General features: G+C 36.3%; 1 protein-coding gene across 1 annotated transcript in view; it reads right to left on the bottom strand.

The window, feature by feature from the left end:
- Window positions 1-456: 456 nt before the first annotated feature.
- Window positions 457-18939, bottom strand: part of ARAP2 (ArfGAP with RhoGAP domain, ankyrin repeat and PH domain 2) — a 154950-nt gene continuing 136467 nt past the window's right edge. Inside the window, 7 exon segments of the mRNA XM_054514724.1 lie at window positions 457-3621; window positions 6638-6769; window positions 8179-8217; window positions 11360-11423; window positions 11909-11944; window positions 13331-13413; window positions 17856-17995. Coding sequence (XP_054370699.1) covers window positions 3271-3621; window positions 6638-6769; window positions 8179-8217; window positions 11360-11423; window positions 11909-11944; window positions 13331-13413; window positions 17856-17995 — 845 coding nt within the window. The 3' untranslated portion in view covers window positions 457-3270.

Here is an 18939-nt window from a genome sequence, read left to right as displayed (position 1 = left end):
TCACTTGCTTCCCTCACCCATCCTAATAAATGTGAAAAACCCCACACACAAACAGAACACAGGCATTATGTTAACAACAAAAACAATGGCTACATGTCAACTTTACACCCACCTATCATGATTATAGAAGTTCAACAAGGCAATGATGAACCTGAGATTTACTAAGATTTATTATGATACTAATCTTAGTCTTCTAACTGTTATAGGCCCATACATAAAATACCAGTCTCCCATTTAACTTCATTTTGCAGATGAGAAAGTTAGCTCTTACCAGGTTATTCAACAGCTTTCATATGGGCAGACAGATTATTTTTTTAAACATTCTTACTGCTTTTTTTTTCTGAAAAAATCCATCACCTAGTTCTGAGAAATAGCATTTATTCAATTACAATTCTCTGAAAATTACACTTTACCAGTTCTCAACATGGCAAAGGAACAACAAAAGATCAGCAGCCATTAAGCTATTGCAACAAACCACATTTATTCTGCAGGTCTTAGATCAGTCTGAAATGTGTAGTGCAACAATAATGTGTCGGATGTTTTGTTCAACACTTTGATACTTATTTAAAATAATTAATTTAAAATTTAATTTTGACTTCCCCAAATAATCTTTACTTGTAACACTGTCATCATTCAGTGTGCCTCTGTGAATGTGCATAAATGCGTTGTGTATGAATGCCAATACAATGCCAAATTTAAACACATTTTATTAAACATCTTCTTGATTTTTATGGCCTGTTAGCAGCAGTTACACAGATATTTTACCTGTGACATGGTTTTGAAATAGAACAAATGTTTCTGTAGTCCTTAGAACCAACAAAAATACACAAACCATTTTCTTTGTGGATATATTCACTCCAATGCACAAACCCTTCCACTGCCCCATTTATCCCATTAGTGTAGTGGCTTAAATGATGCATGAAGCATCATTTCAGCAGTGAAGTGAATGTCATCCTTAAGGTCCCAATAAAAAGATAAACAATATAAGAACCATAACTCAATACTGAGAAATATTGGCAAATAAAAGTACAACTGTAAATAGTACATTCAAGTCCAGCCTGACAGAAAATAAAGCAATTTCTCCTGCTGACATTAGTCCCCAGTTCAAACCAGCATTTGAGAATGTGTTTATTAACATTAAACACCAGCTTTAATCAATAAAATTTAGTTCAGGTAGATATGCGTATTTGAGGCAGAGCCTCAATGATTAGAAGAGGTTCAATTACAAAGTGAAGGTAGCAAAACAGTCAATAGTGCACTGGGAAAATTAAAATCTACAAACTGGTTTCAGTTTTAACAACTGGTCAAATAAGGTAGGTGCAAAGCCTGAAAGACTAGACTTGCTTTGTCAGTGCTACATTCCAGAGTAATAAATACTACTATAAAATATTTGAGTTTGGTCTCATTTTCTCTGTGCTTCCTAGCAGAGTTGCCAGATACATTATTTGAGTCATTTGTATAATTTCTTCAATCAAACAAATTATTATTCCAATTAAGCTGCTCAATGTAATCAGGAATAGAAATTAATGATGTGAGAAATGTTAGGGCACCTGTGACTACCAAAAATAGAAGAGGGAGTAAGTGAGCATACTGTTTCTGTGCTTCCTCTCTCCTACTCTGAGATCTGACCAATTCCAATCAAACACTAAAGGCATCAGTAAGTTCTTAAAAGGCTGGTGAAAATCTGTGGCAGTCTGACTAGTCAGACCACAAAAGGGACAGCAGCAAAACCAAGCAGATGCCCTTATTAATGCCTCCCTTGAAGCAAAGTGCCTTGTGAGCTCATGAGAGCTCAGGTCTGTCGGTCCTGCTGCTTAACCAGCATCTACAACACCTGAAAACAGCCTCAGCACAGCAGTGCCTTCTGCCCATCCAGGTGCTAAGGAACAAAGTCAAATCAGCGGTCTCAAGGGATAAGTGAAGATAAAATCTACAAAACAACTGAAAATAATTTCATTCCTTGAATAGGTTTTGTTTTGAAAAGCAATGCTGAATTTTAAATTTAAGGAAATCTGGGGCTAAAAATCAAAGTAGCTGTACTGTGCTACATCACTATCTTCAGGGACTGCTACCTACATACTCAGAAGGCAGCAAGCAAGGCTGTACTCTCAACCCTGGGACCAGCCCTCACACTCAGAAGAGCAGTGGTAAAGTTGTAGGGCAAGCATCTGCTAGTCCCTGCAAAAAGAATATTATTACCTTTGTCCTTACAGTAAAGAGAGGGGTAAATATCTTCCTCTGTTTAGGATTTGGCCCTCCTTAACACTTGGTGTGTTGGTACCGTTCTGATTTGTTTTTGTGGGCACCACTTTTTCTTAAAGGGATTAATATCTCATTTAAATACTAAATATTTTTGGGAGGTCAGCAACTTTGTTAGCATCAAGCAAGCTCTATCCAAAGAGCAATAGAAAAGTCTGCCTTTGTCACCCTGAGCTGAGCAAGGCCTCTTTAGAAAAGTACTTCAGCCCACTGAGATAGTGCAATTCTTCCAATTCACGTACCCATCAGACGTTGCTTTGAAGACTTTTTTTTGTCCTCCTCAATAGTCTCATTACTTAGATGTAATAATCAGATGTACACCCTAGAGACACAGTTTCAAAATACAAGAATTAATACATTGTCTCATCTATTACATTTCTCTCTCTTTTGATTTCTTCACATGATGCCTTGTCAGAGGACAATTCTGTGGAAACAAATACTAATTTTCTCCTTAAAAACAAAACCACAAATTAAGAAAACCAAACCAACAAAAAAATCAATTTAAAATCAGATGTTACTAATTTTATAGTGTTAGACAATTAAAAATATTGCAGGCCAATTCATAGCATGAATTTCAGAGTATATCTTGTGTTTTAAAATATCTCCCCCGTATTTACAAATTGGTACAGTGTATAAACAGCAAAAGCTTTTTGACAGTCCTTAGAATCCTTGTATCAAACAAAATCGGAAACAAACAACAACAAAATAGACAAAAATCTGGTGTCCTTGAGTGCAAGGACACCAGATTTTTGTCTATTTTCATGCACAGAAAAACTTCCAAACTTCAGGAGATTTACATGATCAGTTCTCCCAGTTCAGTAGTCAATTATAACATGGGATATACACATATACAAAATCAATAGCTGCATATAAACAAATTGTATTTCCTTATTTCCTCTGCACTGTACAAACTAGACACATCAAAGCAGACTATTTTGAACAGAAAATACACACACAAATATATATATACATATATAACACAAGAATATATTACACTTCAGGCTCAGGAAATCAGCTGGAGGTTTCATGAAATGCTCTGTTCTTCTGCAGCACTGTATTTAGTTCCTGAATCACATCTGATGGCAATTTACTATCTAGTTCCAAAGTAGTTTTGTTTGTTTTTTTTTTATTTTTCCTCAGTGTCTTATGTGGTATTTGGCGTAATTCAGTCATCCCTGAGCCTGCATCATCCTCAGAAATCAAGTTTTGATGTGTTTTAGCATGATTTCGCCCTTTCTCCTCCTTTCTTTCCAAACATTGTGCCACAATAGATGCTTTTTCTTTCAAGTTTTTTCTTTCTTCCAGAAATTCATTATCATGATGTTCACCAAATCTTGATTTTCCAGCTTGTAGTTCTATATTCTTACCAAACAAGCAAAGAGAAATAAGTTCATTCACACCATATTAACAAATGTTTAGATTGCAATTTTTGCTCATTAGTTTCACATAAGTTTTAAAGAAAAAAAAAATAATTTTACTCAAGAGCTGAGACAGCAAAGTTAGTTTTAAATTACCACAATTGTCATATTATTATTTAGTGATCATTTTTAGAGAGCGAATTCTCAATTAGCTATACTTCTGAAATTTACATAAATCATGCACCATGCCAATGAAGACATGAAGATTTATTTTCATATAATCACAATTTGATTTTTCATTCTACCACAGTAGACTAAGTTTTAGCATTTTACAGCAGATCCCTACACTCTTAAAGACCTAGAATTGTTTGGTGGAATTAATACAACTGTGTATATTACAGTTTTGATAATATAATGACTGAGCAACATCAATATATGAGAGATAATTTTCAATAATCACATAAAAACATTCAGCATCTGTTAAATACTAACTGATATGTTATAAAGACTGGCTTCTTTTTCAATTCACATTGGTGGGCTGTTTTCAAGTCCTTAAGCTGCAGAAAATTAAAGGTAAACCAGATGCTGCATCTAAATTTGCTTTATTGTATTCTGGTTACTCAGGTGGTGTAGCAGTAGGTAGAACATTCCTTTTCTGAAAAACCCTGGTAGTTCTAAAGGAAAATTAGGTCCTGGAATACTTTTTTCATGTGTGCCATCTTTCTTGACAACCAGAAGGTGAAGAAAGCTGAGAGAGACTTTGGGTCTTTGTGTATTTCCTGTGTGGAACTTGTTCAGTTTGACTGCATTTTTTATGGAGTTACCCATCCACAGCATATGAGCAACTTGTTCCTTGGAATCTTAATATCTCCTAAATGTTAAAACAAACATTAAAAACTACTCAAACACTAGGGAGGAGCTAGTTTACATACACAGAATTATAGAATGGTTTGGGCCTTTCTTGTATGACCTATTCTAAGTCAGTATGCTATTTAATCGTGCTTGAAAGAAAAGGTTTTCCCTCATTCCTCAGCCTTCTTGTATTTTGAAATAAAATCAAATATTTACTGCAGATACACAGCAATATATTTCTATTTCAATTAAATAATTCTATATGAGAAATATGCATATTTCAAATGCACTGTCCACATGTGCAACAAGTGGTATAGAAATAACCAAAATGTTTTGGTTCTATTTGTTATTAGGACTCTTAGTTATTGAGCCTTTCAAACCTGGTATTACACATTTGTCTAGCTAACCCTCAATAAAACTGCTTCCAACGATGAGGAAAAATCAGACATTCAATATAGACATTTTAGCAAAAAATATTAATATTAAACTCAGTTTCTGGGTATCTTTGAGCTTATAGTGGTTTGGGTTTTTCTCCCCCTCAGTCATCTTTCTCTCTCAGATATCACTTTTTTCACTGTTTGGAAAACTTTCAGACACTTTTCCTGCCTGTATAAATTGATGACATTTCTACTACAAGTTTACACATTGCTCTGTAAATAGACTTCCATTTTCCATAAACCAGAATATTTCAGAAAATGCTTGTTCCTGGTATTACTTTCTAATGCTTTAAAACTGAGATATTCTTGGAAGAGTACTCAAATTCAGGGAAAGATTGAAGGCATGGTCTCCCAATGGTACATTTTTTTGAACTGACTCCACTAGGGAGTTATATTTCTTCTTAATAAAATTGACTCCACAGTTCAGTTATATATCTTCTTAATAAACCGTATCATATCACTTTCTACCAGTATTTTACTGTTCATTCCAGTTTTAGCTTTCCATGTGAAAAAGCATTAGTTTTTATTTTTCATTATGTATTGTGTTAACCTGATTACTTTCAACAAAGAAGTTTGAAAATACAAGCATCAGAAAGAACTTATTAAAAATTGCAAAAATACCTTCTGAGAGAAGGTTAAAAAAGACAAATTTGTAAACAAATTTATAAACAAATTACAAAATACTTATATTCACATGGCTTTATACTCTTGTAGTTAGGCAGAGCAGAAATTCTTTCTGGAGAAAGTGTAACACAAGATGGAGTTGTCTTTCACATAAAGCACTATGCCTGCCTTTTGCTTTTGGCTTACTATGGAAATAGCCAACTTTACCATTCTGTACCTGAACCACCATCTCTGTTAGTGGTGATAACACATCCCATATTAACCCCTCCTTTCAAAATGTTCTAAAATGTGCAAGAAATGATAGTACTGCAGTTGAAGGACCAAGCTCAACAATAACTGTTGCTTCAACAGTAATTCACTGCTGCAGTCAGGCTAGTTACCACTACTATTCCCAAGTAGGACAGTGCCTCCACTGCTTCATCTCAAGTTCTCCCCACAGGCATCAGTATCTCTATGTGGATACCAGAAGAGTAATCTCAAACTAAAATGATAAGGTTCAGATACATCACTAGTGCATGTAATGTAGTAACAAAGCTCACTCTATTCAAAGAGTTGTAACTAAAGCTTCTCATTCTTCTTTGAGAATAATAATAGTACAACTTAAATGTATCAACATTAGTTCCATCTGAGCTTTTCCATTATATTCACAGAGTAGATCAGAGTAGATCACTAAAACCATGCAGTTATTTTAGACAGAGGAAAAAATATTTGAAGATATGCATGCAGGACAGTTTTCAAGGATCTTATTAAAAATAAAACTCATACTGCAATAAAATGCATAATATTTCCAGCTAAAAGTCTTATTTACTCCTAATGAACAATCTCTACTCAAAAAAAAAGAAAAGCACAAATAAAAGCCCATTATGATTTACTGAACAGCCAGAGAGGTTATGCAACTTGAGACTACAATAGTTTTTTTACATTAAATTGTCCTAAATGTTCCTTTAATGAAAAAATATTGGAAGAGGCATTGATAATAAGAACAGCTGCATTCTGCATTTATCCAGCTCCAGGGAGTTCAATATTACTGGACTTATTACAGCAATATTACTTACTTATTACAGCATTGTGGTTAAAAGTTCTACATCAAGTTTAAACCCCACTTACCTCTGTATTCCCTCTGATTTTACAAGTGTTCTTCTCCTGATGAATGGGAATTAGTGGTAAGCCTCTGATCTTTGGACTTTTAGTTATGGATTGTTTTCTTGCTTTCCCAACAGGTGGCCATATATCTGCATGCTGAAGAAAAAAATGATTCCTTATTTTCCATGTATAATTCCATAAGTACAGAAGATTCTTTGGTATGCAAACTCCCTTGGAAAAAGCTATATACTGCACAATACCATGCCTTCCTATTGTGGGAGAAAGGGAAAAACACTCTGATGCTTAAAATTATGTTAATATTTCATAAGTGCTGCACAATGTTGAGTGAAAAGAACCAAAATGTCTCTACATAATTGTCATGTATCAAACATCCTCCTTCCTTAATATTATTCTCATTATCCTAAAAAAAAATAGAAAATATCATCAAACACAACATACATTTTGACATGTTTCACAATTTCAAAATTCCACAGAAGCATGCTTTTGTGAGTCCCAACAAAAGTTTCTGAAATAAGATAAAATTACCTCTCTGTGCAAGCATTTCAAAATGTGTTTCTTGTTGAGGTTCAAGACCAAAGTGCAGGGTACAGCACTTGGGTCACAACAACCCCAGGCAGTGCTACAGGCTGGGGCAGAGGGGCTGGAATCTGGACCAGTGGAAAAGGACCTGGGACTGCTGATCCACAGCTGCTGGAAATGAGCCAGTGTGTGCCCAGGTGGCCAAGGAGGCCAATGGCATCCTGGCCTGTGTCAGAAATAGTGTGGCCAGCAAGACCAGGGCAGCGATTGCTCCCTTGTACCCAGCACTGGGGAGGCCACACCTCAAATCCTGACCCCAAAGCTAGTTCTGGGCCCCTGACTGCAAGAACGACATTGAGGGGCTGGAGTGTGTCCAGAGAAGGGACACGGAGCTGGGGAAGGGTCTGGAGCCCCAGGCTTGTGGGGAGCAGCTGAGGGAGCTGGGGGTGCTCAGCCTGGAGAAAAGGAGGCTCAGGGGGAACTGACCGGTCTCTCCAATTCCTGAAAGGAGGCTGGAGCCAGGTGGGAATGGGCTTCTTCTCCCAGGCAACCAGCGACAGGGTGAGAGGAAATTGCCTTAAACTGCACCAGGGGAGGCTGACATTGGATATTAGGAAGAGTTTCCTCCCAAAAAGGGTGATTAGACATTGGAATGTCACCAGTCACCATGCCTGGAGGTGTTTAAGAAAAGACTACATGTGACGCTCAGTGCCATGGTCTGGTTGACAAGGTGGTGTTAGGTCATAGCTTTGACTCAATAATCTCAAAGGTCCTTTCCAAACTAATTGATTCTGTGATTCTGTGAAAATTTGTATTAATAATTTAGAGAAAATAATTGCTTAACATATGATAACAACATGTGTTATCCAAAACCCAATCTACAAATATGCAGATCTGGTTTCAACAGTAATCTTTGCTTTAGCTCAACTGAAATAGGTCAGCTTTGGGGAAGAATGTGAAGTTTCACTCTGAGTGAAAAACAAGACTGGGAAGTGAAGGGAAGTAAAAAAACACATATTACTTACTGAACATTTCAAATTTGAGCACACAGTCCTCAAGTAATGCTAATAAAAACCAGAAAGACAGATTTGAGGACAAGGTATTTCAAAATTATTTTACTGAAAAAATCATCAACATGAGATTCTGTGAACCAAAGAGAATATCCAAGGCTTACAGCTAAATCAGCAAGACTTCGAAGGAAACTGGCAAGCCAGGACTGCAAATCTATAAAGCAAGTCTCTTGAAGACTGTATTTAAAAAAACAGTTGTGGAGCTATGATCATACTTGCACATGGTCTGCAAGTAAAAAGAGGACTACCATTAAAACCCATCAGAATCACTAATTACTGACTCATGATGGCTGACCAGAAATTGAAAGCCTTGGTTACAAATTTAGAAAAAGTATTTTATAGACTCATATCTTGATGGAGTAAAAAATTCTCACACATGATGTGACCAGAGTGATGCAAAAGTCTGTGATGAGTTCTCTCCAGTGAAGAGTTCTCTCCATTAAGAACATTTTCTTTCAATGAAATGAGAAATTATTATCTGAAAGAGCAGCTCTTGCCAACCAACATCAGTTTATTGTAGATCAAGATAAAACAAACAAACACAATCCAGAAAGTGATGGAGAAACTTTAATCAGCTTCTGAAAAAACTATCTGCCTTAAATCCCAGCAAACCTAAGGAAACCATCCCTGTCAGCTAAGCAGCCTGATTTCCCTTTTGTGCCTGTAACATTTCTTAAAATAGAACTGAGAAAGTATATCAGAAATACTAGCAACATATTAGGCCACATAAAAAATGTATTTATTCATAGTTTTGACCCCTCTGTTCAACTGCACCTCATGGTAGTATAATGTGCCTCCAGCTGATCAAAGACAAGGGAACTGGAAGAAAACTATTGTGTACATCTTCATACAAATTAATTACTTCCAACTTAATGCTACGCATACTCTTAAGAGATTTTGTACAGAACTATTATAGAATTCAAGAATCATGCTTTTCAGGATGGTTTTGCATAGAACTGAAAGAAACATTGGTCCTACTTCAAACACTTAGTATGTACCAGTTTGAAATGGAAGATTAATAACCTGTGGGTTAACTTGATGGCCTGTATCAAAGTACTCTTGTACCTAGATTACAGCAGTACATACACTTTGCTATTTATATACTCTGCACTACTTATACTACAGGAATAAACATTATCAGACACCAGGAAAAAAACAGTAATAGTACTGCTATCTTACTGATATTAATTACTAATAAAACTTGAGTCTGCTCAAGCACTGAGGAACGCAGTAATATTGGTTTATGTCCCTCTTAATTGCACAAGATCATTAAATGTCAATGTCTTAACACTTCAAAACCAATTTTATAGTATTTTTCAATTTCTAATCTAACTTATTCCACTCACTAAGATGATGTGATGCCTGCAGTATCTCTAACGTGTGTTCAAATACCGTGACAACATATACAGTAAAAAAACAAGCTGACTTCCCTAAAGATGGGCTCAGCTTGAAAATTCTAACTCGAAATAATCTCAGTTGACATTTACAGTTTTCTGGTTTAGAAATGGGATAATGTGGTAATAATTGTCTGCTGCTGTATGATACAAGACTTTTTAGAGATCTTACAGCAAATTTTACTAATATGAGGCATTGCATTCTTAAGGAAATTTTCTCTGTAATGAAGTAGTAGATTGCAGTAAGAACAATATACTAAATCTGCATCTGCATCATTAGCACGTAATTTCTCATGTAGTCTATAGACTGACAACTTTACTGATGTCCAGAACACTTGTAAAAAAAAAAAACAACCCAACAATTTTCACAAAAAATGAAGCCAAACCAAAAAACCCTTTCAATGTGGTACTGCTAATTCATTGCACTGTTCATTCATTATAATAAAGTTTTAAAATCAACATTATGAATTCATAGCTTTTTTTTTAATGTACATGAAATGATTTTATCTTTTTTTTTTATGTTAGGAAAATTTATCCTGGACAGTGAGCAATGGCTCCCAGTTTTTTATCTATATTGTCAAAGGAATATTGTACATCTGCCTGAGCAGAATCGTAAGACTGTCCTTCATTGTGATTTTATGTCAAAAGGACTTCAACAGTTACCAACCTTGCATGAGTTACTTCTAAGTTTCCTATATCAATAACCTCTGAGCCTATTTGCTGTGACACTGCTCATGTTATGCCCATGAGATGTATGCCAGCTGTTTCCATAGAAACAACAATTGTCATTTCAGTTAAGAGAGCTGAATAAGACAAGAATTTGTAAGTCTTACTTTCAAGGCATGCATTATACTTCTAGCACTACTATCTATGAAAGTCAGATTCTGTTTTAGGAAGTCACTAAGTCTGTATTTCAACAGTCTTGTGCTCAGCCTACTTTATGCAACACAAAGCTTGCAGGTAATCATAAATCTAGCAATGTTTATTCACAGTGATATCCTGCAAAGCTCCTTGAACATCATGGGAAAAAGAAAAATCTGACACAGACACAAAATCCTGTTAAAACCTTAAACTGTGTTCCATTCTCCTGTCAGGCTAAATTCTTCCCATCTCGCTTACTTCCACTTCGCCAATGCAAACATTAAACTCCATTTCCAAGGATGTGTTGTATGCCACTCAAACATACACCCTTCTTACAATCTCATATCAAGCAGAACAGTACTTAATTTAGGATAAAACCTACCCAACACAATGAATTGTCATTCAGTGTTAACAAAACAAACCTGGACACCAGAGAAAAAAGCCATATTAGCAAAGCTCTTCAACTGGGCTAGTTCACACCACTATGCTTTTAAACATTACACCCCTCTTTCATCACTACTTTAGCAGCATCCAAACTAGTGAGCAGAGAAATAGCACTTGGGTATTGCGGCACACAGACACACCCTTTAGGTCAGTGGCCAAAATTTCACCCACAAGAGCTTTCTGGAAAGAAAATAATTGTCCTTCTTTACCAAGCTTCTCTACAATACAGTGGGGTGGGATGGAGAGTTGATGTCAGAATCTAATGTTATTACTCTCAGAGCACTCATAGTCTTCATGGACTAAGACACATCTTTTGGCACTTTTATTACATGAAGTATTCCAGAAACTTTGGCACTGAACCTTATATATAACACATACATATTTAATGGGATTTTTGTAACAGCAGAATAAGTTACATTTTCTGATCAGATTAGTACCTGTGCCATAAAAATGCTGATCATCCACTCCATCTGCACATCTTGTCCATCACAACATATATACCTAGAACACAATACACAATTAATATTAAAAGCAATGGAGATGCCAGTTACAGTTAAACATATTAAAGAATAGGCTTCTAAACTACATCAAATAGTGCTTAAATTCATTCATGCTATCTATATTTATTATTAACACTCCCAGAAAAAATAGGCATATATAAATACTTCAAATTATCACTTTACCTACTTTGATGACAATGCCTGTGCTTCATTTTAAGTATGTGTACAGGATTAAAATCTATCATTCTAACATTATGACTATTGTTTGCTCTCTGGTCACAGAAGGAAGCCAGACACCTAAACCCAAAACATGAACAAAACATACCAACTAAGAAAGGTTCTTTACTTAAAAAAACAAAAAATAAAATTTGACATGAAAGCAAAATAATGTCCATTAGTTTCCAAACACTCTTATTTTGCAATTCAACATTTCAAAAAATATTAGTCAGTTAAGTTAAACCAAGCATGCATTTCATGTTTACCTACCACTGGTGTTTTTCAGAAAATACTGCAAGTCCCCAGCTGAAAGAAAGAAGATTTTCAAAAATTAGTTCCATAAACAGGGACATATTCCTCAAACAGCAGAGATTAATTACCTTTATATAGTCCTCTTAATTTGAAAAAAAAAAATTTTGCGAAGTCTTAATGTGTAGTGCAAATCCAGAGTAAAGTTCTGGGTTTGAGGATGGATTTTTGCTAATTTTCTTACAATTGATTTACAGTTAATGAACTTTCTGTTTTAGACAAAGGGTTATAGCAAAGCACTGCAGATGACAGCTGACTAGTTGCCACATTTTTCCTGTGGCTGTGCTTTTTTCAAGGAGCTGGAAATAAAACTGTCAGGTAAAGAGTCCACTACAGTGTGGAAGTCACAGAGAGAAAAGAGCTATGCTTGTACTATAAACAAAATGAATCATATGATTTTATAGGGATTTAATAATTACTAGGAAAATGAAAAGGGAGTGGGTGCACAATGAAGCCTCTGAGGTGAAACAAACAGACACTTCTGGAGATCTATAAGAGACTTGGTAAACTCTTCATTTGAAAGTAGACTAAAAATAAACCTCAAGGTAAAAAAAACTGCAAAGACACATTTACATAATCGTTTTACTCCTATTTTGAACTAATCTCCTACTCATTCTGCACTTGAATTAAAAAAAAAAACATGCAAAAAAAGCACAAACCCACCAATGCTTTCTTTAACATGGCCAAGCTTTGAAATTCACAGACTTTTTTGGGGTGTTTTGATTTGCCAACTGTAAAGGAAAAGTTCAGGCAGATCTCTTTAAAGGCAACAGCCAACCTAGACTCCCTCTGGGATAAGATCCTATGTGCATTGTCTCAGTATCTCAAAGCTTTGACCGAACAAGAACTGGAAACATCTGAGAAAAACAGGTGTCATTTCCCAATGCTCTTTTCCTGAGAGATTGTCACTGATGTTTGTAAAGGGCACTGTAGTCTTCAGCTAGCAGAAACATCAAAATAACAAAGATCCTGAAAAAGGAAAATCCTCTGCTGAACAACAGGAACTGCCGGTAAGGGCCATGACTAACTGGTTTTCTCTTCTCTCTTTTTACTTGGTGCAAGGAAAGTGTGTCCACCAATGACATGCAGGACATACAGCACAAAACTAAGTGAGCCAGGAGCAACCATACCCACAAGAGATAACAAATGCACTTTAGATTACAAAGAGCCAATCAATAAAGTAATTTACTAGCACAGATTAGTTAACATGGAACATGAAAAGAAATATAGGAAAAGGACAAATAATATTACAGGGGATAATTTAATTCAGTATACTGCTATAGGCTTCTTGACTTTTCCTTGTTCCACAATGTTCTATGCTATCCTTTATTGATGATACTACAATACTTTTTACACTGTGTTTATTTTCTTTTCTATTCTTACTTTGTTGGTGGCTTCATTTTCTTTTTCACTCCAAGATAAAGCTTCAGAGAACTGACAGGCAACACTTTTTCAGGTTTGCTAGCCTGCAAATAAAGTAAGATTCTAATTATTGTATCAGGAATGTGCCACAGAAAAGATGCCACATGACTGATTACACAGTTCAGTTTCTTTCATGGAGTGCACCCCTCTTTTCTAGCAAATCATTAAAATATTTTATCTCTTTCTTTGCCATTAACAAAGTGTAGTCACTTTTACCGGAAGCAGACTGATTAAGAACTTAAGGTTCACATGAAATCACAAAACTGTAACACAATCAGAATAATGAAGATGTGGTGCTATATATGAACACAAACTCTTCAAGAGACAGGAAGATGGGAAATGGGATTGCTCTCTGTTAAATAACCTCTTCTATGGAATGGTGAAAATTTTCTTCAAATCAGAGAATGGTTTGGGTTGTAAGGGACTTTAAAGACTATCTAGTTCCAACCCCCCTTCCATGAACAGGAACATCTTTCACTAAACCAGGTTTCTCTGAGCCCTACCTAGCCTGACCTTGAACACTTCCAGTGATAGGGCATCCCCAGCTTTTCTGGGTAACCTGTTCCAGTGCCTCACCACCCTCACAGTAAAGAATTTTTCCTAATACTCAGTCTAAACCTAGTCTCAGTTTGAAGGCATTCCTGTTGTTCTTCTGCATTAGACTCTTCTAAAATATCTGTTTCCATCTTTCTTCTAGCCTCTTTTCAGGTCACAAGTAGGTCTCTTTTCCAGGCTGACCATAGGCAGTTCTCTCAGCCTTCCTTAACAGACAAGGTGCTTCATCCCTCTAATCGACCTGGTAGCCTCCCAGGTCCATGTCCTTCCTGTGCTGGGCCCCCAGAGCTGGCTGCAGCCCTGCAGGTGGGGTTTCACCAGAGCAGAGCAGAGCAGAGGGGCAGAATCCCCTCCCTCCCCTGCTGCCCACGGGGCTCTGGATGCAGCCCAGGACACCTTTGGCTCTCTGGGCTGGGAGTGCCCATGGCTGGGTCATGTCCAGCCTCTCACCTGCCAGCATCACCAAATCCTCCTTGGCAGGGCTGCTCTGGATTTGCTCATCCCCCAGACTGGGCTGATATAATGAGTTGACCCAAACAAGGTGCAACACCTTGAACTTGATCATGTTAAACCTGCTGAGATTCCCATGGGCTTACTTTTCATGCTTGTCCAGGCCCTTCTAGATGGCCTCCTGTTCCCCAGGTGTATCAACCATGCCCCTAGCTTGGTGTCATCTGCTGAAGATGCACTCAATCCCCTTTTCTGTGTCACTAATGAATATATTAAGTAGCACTAATCCCAGCAAAGACCTCTGAAGGATACCACATGTCACTGATGTCCATCCAACCACTTTCTTATCCATCTAACAGTCCACTCCATCAATTCCATCCCTCTCCAATTTAGAAAAAAGAATATTTTAAAGGGACCATGTCAAAGGCCTTACAGAATTTCAGATAAATGGCACCTGCAACTCTTCCCTTGTCCACTGACATAGTCAATTTATCATAGAAGGCCACCAAGTTGGTCAGGCAGGACTTGCGCTTGGTGAAGCTGACTTACTGATTCAAACCCACAATCCCTGTCTTAGACAGTGCTTCATCCATTAGGCCACTGGGGCCACTAAATCAGGATGAAAAAAAAAAGCAAGTTATGTCTTTGAACAACAAGAAGTCTCTGGATAACATATCCTGACTTTTATGGGACAGGGGATGGGGAGAGCAGGGCTTTGTCCCTCCTTATATCTTCAGGAAGGGCAGCCCAGTGAGACAGAAGGAATCCACCTGGTTTCTGGAGAACACCAGTATTGCGACTTTTAGAGGAACCTACACAGGACAAAGAAATGGAACAACAGGAATCTCATTAAATTTAACAATGATATACTCAAACTCTTGCACAGGTGAGGGAAAAAAATCTTTGAATAACAGGGAGTGAGAGACAGTTCTGCTGATAGGGACCAGAGCATGCTGGTAGGTGCCAAGCTGGGCATAAACCAGCAGAGTATCCTAACAGCAAAGGTGGTCTTGCTTTCTTGAGATAGCAGAAGCAAAGTGAGGAGGTGGAGGACAGTGATTATCCTCCTTTCCTTATTACTCATGTGACTGCATCTTTTGGATCCTTGAGACAAAAAAGTGAATCAGTAATCTGGAGAGGGTTCAGCAGGGGCCCACCAGGCCATCTCGGGGCTGGAGCACTTGCCCTGTAGGAGAGGCTGAACTAACAGCAGACCCCAGCACCTACAGGGAAATTTCGAAGCAGACTGAGTGAGGCATTTTGTATTGTGAGAAGACTACATCTAAGGACAGACAAACTTTCCCCCATGAGGACAGTCAGGTACTGCAACCGACTGCCCAGAAACGTTGTGCTATCTGTCCTCAGTTTTCGAAGACTTTAACAGATTAAAGCCATGCACAACATGTCCCGACCTCAGCTGCTATCCCTGCTGTGCACAGGAAGCTGGACAAGGATCTCCTGAGGTTCCTTGCTTGCTCCTTCTTGAACAAACTACCTCTAGTCAATCTACAGAAGACACAGACCCAAAGGTGTGAGAACTGAATGTTACTGGAAGATGAAGTGCTGAAAGGAAACAATAGATGCACACTATTACAGAGAAAAATATTTTACACAACACAAAAGTATTCCTTTAGTACTTTTAGGTCAAGTGTTTTAGCTTTCAGTATAGAAAAAACTGCACCAAACAACAAATCTTATAATCCCAGTACACAAAGCTACTCCCTACAGTTTACTGTCCCTGGATTCTCAATTTCCCATTCTGCAGCTTTCAATTTCTAACACTCCAGTGTGGGAAAAAAGAGGCACTTAAGAGAACTTAAAAAACAACAAAACACATAACAGTTTTATGGTTGGTATTCTTGTGTAACTTCCTGCTCAAAAGAAGGGTACTGCCAGGATGAAAAAATACCCCTGCAGAACATACTATTCACTTAAACAACTGCATACTTCTCACAATAATGCACCTTAAGGGAGCCATTTCTTTGTCTGTGAGCTTATCTCTTAGCAACAGAACATTAAAGGGGTAAATTATTTCAGTCAATTAGCACAATATAGCAATTTAGCATACAGCACTCATGGAAACTTTCAATGTTTTTGATAATTGCTCTTGAACAAGAGAAACACTGAACAGAATGTATCTCCACCTGCATATACAAATTTAACTTGCTATTAATGAGAATTTAAAAATTAATTAGTACATGTGGCCTTATTAACTACAATTTTCCATCTGCAATGTCAAGCGTTCCTACTATTCATTCCTAAATATGACTAAAATGAAACCAAGATTATTCATGGTAGATTAATATCTCTCAAAAAATGTAAAACAAACTCATACTATTTGATCAGAATGGTATTGCCATTTGCATTTAAAAAAATAATTTAAAAATAAGTGTTCAAAGTGCCTCCTGAGTTGGGGGAATTAAATTTTTTATAAATTAGAATGGCTTAAAAGAGGAGATTATCAAGTGGTAAAACAATCCTGTCATAAATTCTTTCCAAGATACTAATTAAGGTTTTATGGGCATATTAATTTATTCTCACATACGTGCCAATTTGAGTTTTAGCACTAAATTGTAAGACACTATTTGTGACATTCTGGGGTCATTCTAATTAAGATTGTATCCACAGCTTCACAAGAAGACACAGTGCATTAGCTTACGTGAGTAAGGGATATGTCTTAAAAAAAGTACTTTAGGAAGGTCAGCAATATACATATGTATTTTTTGGATGGGAAAAAAACAGCAGTCAGCAAAAATAAAAGCACTTAAAAATTTGATTTTTTTTTTAAACCAGAAATACTTGGAATTAAAACATAGTTCTTTATTATTATTTGGCTTTATACTAAAATACAAGCTGCATACACTCAAACCCAATGTTTTAAGAAAACTCCCATGAAATATTTAAAACTGAACCCTTCCTGCTATTAATCATTACTAAATTCACTTCTATGGAATTCTGAGGTATACGTAACCTAATTACCCATACTAGTTTTTAGAGGACAGAGAATATATCTAAAAAATGTTGTTGGGAAGCAGGGAAATATTTTCCTAGTGTATTGAGAGTTATTGTTTCCTATAATCTCTTCTATCATGAGACATATATGCATAAGAACCCTGTTTGAATTTTTAAGGGCTTTGTGCAAAATACCAAGAAAAAAATGGCATGCACTCCTTTAAGTTCCATATTACTTCTGCTGCAGCTTTCTACAGCAGGTTTTCAAATAACTTAATGTCAGCACAAAGCACCCAAAATTGTTCTCTTTTTAAGTTTTAAGCTTATAGTAATGCATAACTACAATAGCTAAATGATGAACCCACAGAAACTCTTTCTACTAAGACACCTGTGAAACAGCAAGACAAAAATCTTAGACGTCAACGCAGATTCTAGAAGTTGCCATTTCGTATGAGAAATGTTGATCTGTTTGTTGATCTTTTCTTTTTCAAACAAAAAGAAAGCTTAATGCAAAGTTTGTCTGCTGTACCTTCATATCCTTATAGAGAAGCAAGTTTCCTTCCCGTAACACAAAGTAACGGTCTTGAAATTTGTTTCCAGACAGTAGTTTTGATGGCTCTTCCTTGTACTTCAGATTGCCTGCTTTCACAGTACCTTTCTCATTTTTGTCTACCAAGAAAAAAGAAAAAGCATTTTGTTAGAGGATTTTACAACAGTGGAAGCTCCTAGTTTTTAAGTATTACTGCATATCAAAAACTAAAATTACATTGGTAAAATTGATTTGGTATTATGCTATATATATATAAATAATTGCATTAATTATATTATATAAATACACACACATATATATACACTATATATTACATTTCAATACATGTTTCATATTAATGTATTCTACATTCATAAGGAAGGCATTTTTAAATATGCACACCATTATTATTTTAATTACTGGTGGGAAAAAAGTCTTCTCTGTTTCACTTGTATGATAACATGCAAAGAATCTACCAACAAACTTTAATTCAAAGAATGTTTTCAGCATATAACAGGTAGTTAAAACCAAGAGTATGACATGGATACTTTTAATCTCTGTGCTTGAGAGGCAAAACATTTCAATAAATATCAGATTTTGTCATGAATCTGTCTGGATTTTTTTGTTTATGTTAAAATACACACAAACCCACATATATTTGGCAAAATTAATTAAAAACTCAAACAAAATACCACTTCCCACACAAACCCAAACAGTAATTTGGCAGTGAGCTTTACAGAGCATTTAACTTTGTACTGAGAAAGTTTTTATTTAAAATGAAAAGTACCAGAGCGATCAAAGGCTTTCAGTGTTAAAGACCAGATTTTTCAGTGCATTCTTAGCAATTTAAAATCCTAAATAAAATAATGCAAAGAAGTATTACTAGTACATAAAAACTACTGCACCACCACTTCTAGGTATTTTCAGGTTTCCTATTCTGCTCAATATCCATATATTTTTCCACTACTTTGTCAGCTTTTCCCAGTAAGTATTCTTCCCCAGCAAAAGGAAAAATAAAGGAAAATAGAGTAATTCCTACTGTCTTAATAACAGAACACAGAATTCAGCAGAATTCTGAAGTATT

The sequence above is a fragment of the Molothrus ater genome, chromosome 4 (genome assembly GCF_012460135.2).
Source record: "Molothrus ater isolate BHLD 08-10-18 breed brown headed cowbird chromosome 4, BPBGC_Mater_1.1, whole genome shotgun sequence".
Lineage (NCBI taxonomy): Eukaryota > Metazoa > Chordata > Aves > Passeriformes > Icteridae > Molothrus > Molothrus ater.
This window is presented reverse-complemented; position numbering and strand designations above follow the sequence as displayed.